The sequence below is a fragment of the Monopterus albus genome, unplaced genomic scaffold (assembly GCF_001952655.1).
Source record: "Monopterus albus unplaced genomic scaffold, M_albus_1.0 scaffold51.1, whole genome shotgun sequence".
NCBI lineage: Eukaryota > Metazoa > Chordata > Actinopteri > Synbranchiformes > Synbranchidae > Monopterus > Monopterus albus.
In genome coordinates, this window is record NW_018127931.1 from 7,113,169 (window position 1) to 7,116,514 (window position 3,346).

Here is a 3,346-nt window from a genome sequence, read left to right on the forward strand (position 1 = left end):
GGAAAACAAACCAGGAGAAACTTACTGAATCATGGAAATAAGCAGGGTGTGGTGAGCAGATACAAGGATGACAAAGGCAACAAGGCATGGAGACCAAATAAACTAACAGACTGAGATAAGGAAGGAGGATATATAGGGAGAACAACAGGGGATAATGGTCAACAGGTGAAAACAATGAATGGTGATTGTGACTAGAGTAAAGCTGGGGCATGCAAGGTAACATAGGACAGGAAGTCTAACCAAAATAAAGGCACAAAACAGGAAGCCAGACCGCAAACCATAACACACAAGTGCTTTTTGATGCAGAAAACAGTGATTCCACATGGCATTCAGAGCTCTCTTCAGGATTTTCTTCACAACTCCTGAATTTTTTCTAGCCATGGAAGCTGTGCCATCAGTTGTTACCCCTACACAATTGTCCCAACTCAGTTCCATAGTCCAAACAAAAAAAAATCCATAGCGTTGAAAATGTCCTCTGCCTTTGTAGATGTGGAGAGATCTCAGGTGCATACAAACTGCTCCTGTATGTCTCTGTCCCACACGTGTCTCATGTAAACAAGCAAAATGGCATGATTAGCAATAGCTGTTGACTCATCCATTTGCAATGCATAGTAAGTGCCGGCCTGAATCCGCACTGAGGTCTGCTGTTTTGTGTTCCCTGACATGTCTTCAATGCGTCGCATTATGGTGCTATTATATAATGGTATGACCTTCAACGTGTCTGCTGCAGACAGCCTAATAACTCTCTGACCATGTCCAGGGCTGCAGGTAAGGGTAGGTCTTTATTGATCCCACAAGTGGGGAAATTCCAGTGTTCCAGTAGCAGTAAGGGACAAAAACAAGAGAGAGCAAGCAACAAGACACCATAAGAACAGATACCACACACCGATCTTGATAGACAAAATCAGAAAGCACGGAAAGAAAAAAACACAAAAGAGGATAGAGCTACTGGAACTCACTGCCGCTCCATGCGGCAGGGGAGAAGATAGGCTAACGCCAAAAAAACAGGAGAGTGGGAGAACGGGACGAACAGGGGAATAGACAAGCTAACCAAGGGGACAGGCGGACGAAAAGGGAAATCCACAGCACAGGTACTGTCAGCGTGGATAACAAAAGAACGTCTAGCTAACCACATGGAAAAAAAAAAACAAACTCAGAGATCCACAGCACAGGAAGTATCAGCGTGGACGTATAACACTTAACATATAACCAACGTACAAAATGCGATCCACAGCACAGGAACTGTCAGCATGGAAAACAAAATGACGTACAAATACATACCACGACTATAGGGATGTTACGGGGTATGCACGTTAATGCTCTGGCGGCGACGGAGCATCCACCAGAGGTATAAATAAGGTAGGAGGGTGATTACAGTAATGCGCCCCAGCTGTGCGCGACAACCCACAAGTCACTAATTACAAAATGCGACACAGCTGAGGCGCTGATCCTGCAAGAAGAGCGAGCAGGAGAGAGAAAGGCAGAAGAGAGGCAGGTCGCGCCGAGCGGACCTGACAGAGAATACACAAAAAAAACAGACAGTACAAGCATTTCAAAACAGCAAACACCACAAGGATCTCTTAAAAACAAATCAAGAATCTTAAAAAACAATTCAAGAATAGCCAAAAAAGAAGACAGTACAAGCATTTCAGAAAAAGTCAGGAACAGATATCGCTCTCACTCAAATCACAGACAGGGCAGGGAGGCATGGTCAAGGTCCCCGAGATAAGGATTAGGGCCTGCGGGTGCTGTGTCCGCCGAGACACCATGCGCCTGCACGCAGCAGCAGAATCGGCCCGGGGATCAGTGGAGAACCGTCACCACGGACCACAGATCCTGGAGTCCCGGTGAAGCGCGTGCAGGACCTCTCCTCCTGTACACCCCGCCAGCACGGCCAGCGCGGCCAGCTCGGCCAGCTCGTCCATCTTGTCCCCCAGCGCCTCACTCCAGCTCCTCGCTCCAGTTCTGCAGACTCGCCCCTCTCGTCGCATCCCGGTGGGAATCCCCAGCAACTCACAACAAGGAAGCTGACTGTTGGCAAGCAGAGCAAACAGTCGGGGCCACGACACAATGGTCCCCCCGAGGCAGACTCAAAAGCTCATAAAAAAGTACAAAATAAGATGCAAATGCAATAAAAGTTGTAGGTGATAGCTCAACTCCACAAGCATTTACGGAAAGAAGACATAGCAAAAAAAAGCAAACACAGAAGCCCAAGGAAACACGAAAATAAACACAAAAGAGGCAGAGCTGTTGCAGCTCGCTGCCGCTCCGCACAAAGCGGAACGAGCTCTTCTGTATGCATCTTCTTGGCCTTTGCTATATGCTGGACTATGAGGTAGGAGGCCCGTAGTGCCTGCTCTGATTTGGAACACAAGGACAGCAGTTGACTTCTGGGTGGCCCTCAGGTCCCGAAGTAGACTTTGAAAGTATTTGACCCCTGACCTGGCGGGACCACGGAGATTACGATTTTTGTCAACAGCTTCTGCAATTCCGCTGTCAGCGCAGCAGAGTCTGCTGGTGATGTCTCCAGCACTCCACTGAAAGCAGGGGTATGCCTGGGGAATTGCAGAGTGTACCCAGTTCAAATCAGCTTGTCCATCCAGCTGTTCATGGATAGCCGCTCTTGGCACACAAGGTTGCGCTCTGAAAGCGGACGCGCACTCATATGTGGGGCATCTATGGACATTGTCACAAGCCACTGATGCGCCCTCTCTGCCATTGTGAGGGCCGAATATTTGCTCCTCACAACCCATAGGAGGGCAGTGGTGAAAGGGCTGTGAAGAAGTGAGCACCCCGAGTTGAACTTTGCCACCTTTGTCACGTGCCGGAGAAAAACCACCACTCACACACACCAGTGGGTGGGAGGTAGGGAAACCGCAGAGGGATGATGGCAGTGTCACTGAGTCCACTGTTGTGGAAAATGCTTTGTTAGATGTGATGACAGGGAGAGAATGAATTGTGTTCAGAGCATCCCATGGAACAGCCGATGTGAGGGTGATGGCTGTGTGGTGGGGAAAGGTGTGTAAACAGACAGTACAAATTCAGAAAAAGAAGAAAAAGCACTGTCAGGAGACTGCTTTTTACGGGCTTGTGAGAGTGTGATTGTCTCTGGTTAATCACACACTCCCCACCTCCCGCCGCTGCCTTCAGAGGGTTTGTCCCTGTGCAGGCTGCATGTCTAGCAGCTTGGGAGCATTGCGGGGTGGCCTGTCTGAAGGTCATGGCAGGAGGAGGGGGAGGATATGCAGTGGTCAGTGGCGGAGTGTACTGCGGTGCAGCGGCAGCAATAGCTGGGCATCTCAGCCTGTGGTGCTGTTACCTGTGGGTCAGACTGAGAGGGCTGAGG

At 49.5% G+C, this 3,346-nt stretch overlaps 1 protein-coding gene across 1 annotated transcript in view; it reads right to left on the reverse strand.

The window, feature by feature from the left end:
* The window catches only part of LOC109961007 (putative nuclease HARBI1), a 5,489-nt gene extending 3,498 nt beyond the window's left edge, over positions 1-1,991 (reverse strand). Inside the window, exon 1 of the mRNA XM_020601533.1 lies at positions 1,866-1,991. Within this exon, the coding sequence (XP_020457189.1) occupies positions 1,866-1,991 (126 nt within the window). The remainder of the gene's footprint in view (positions 1-1,865) is intronic.
* Between the last annotated feature and the right edge of the window lie 1,355 nt (positions 1,992-3,346).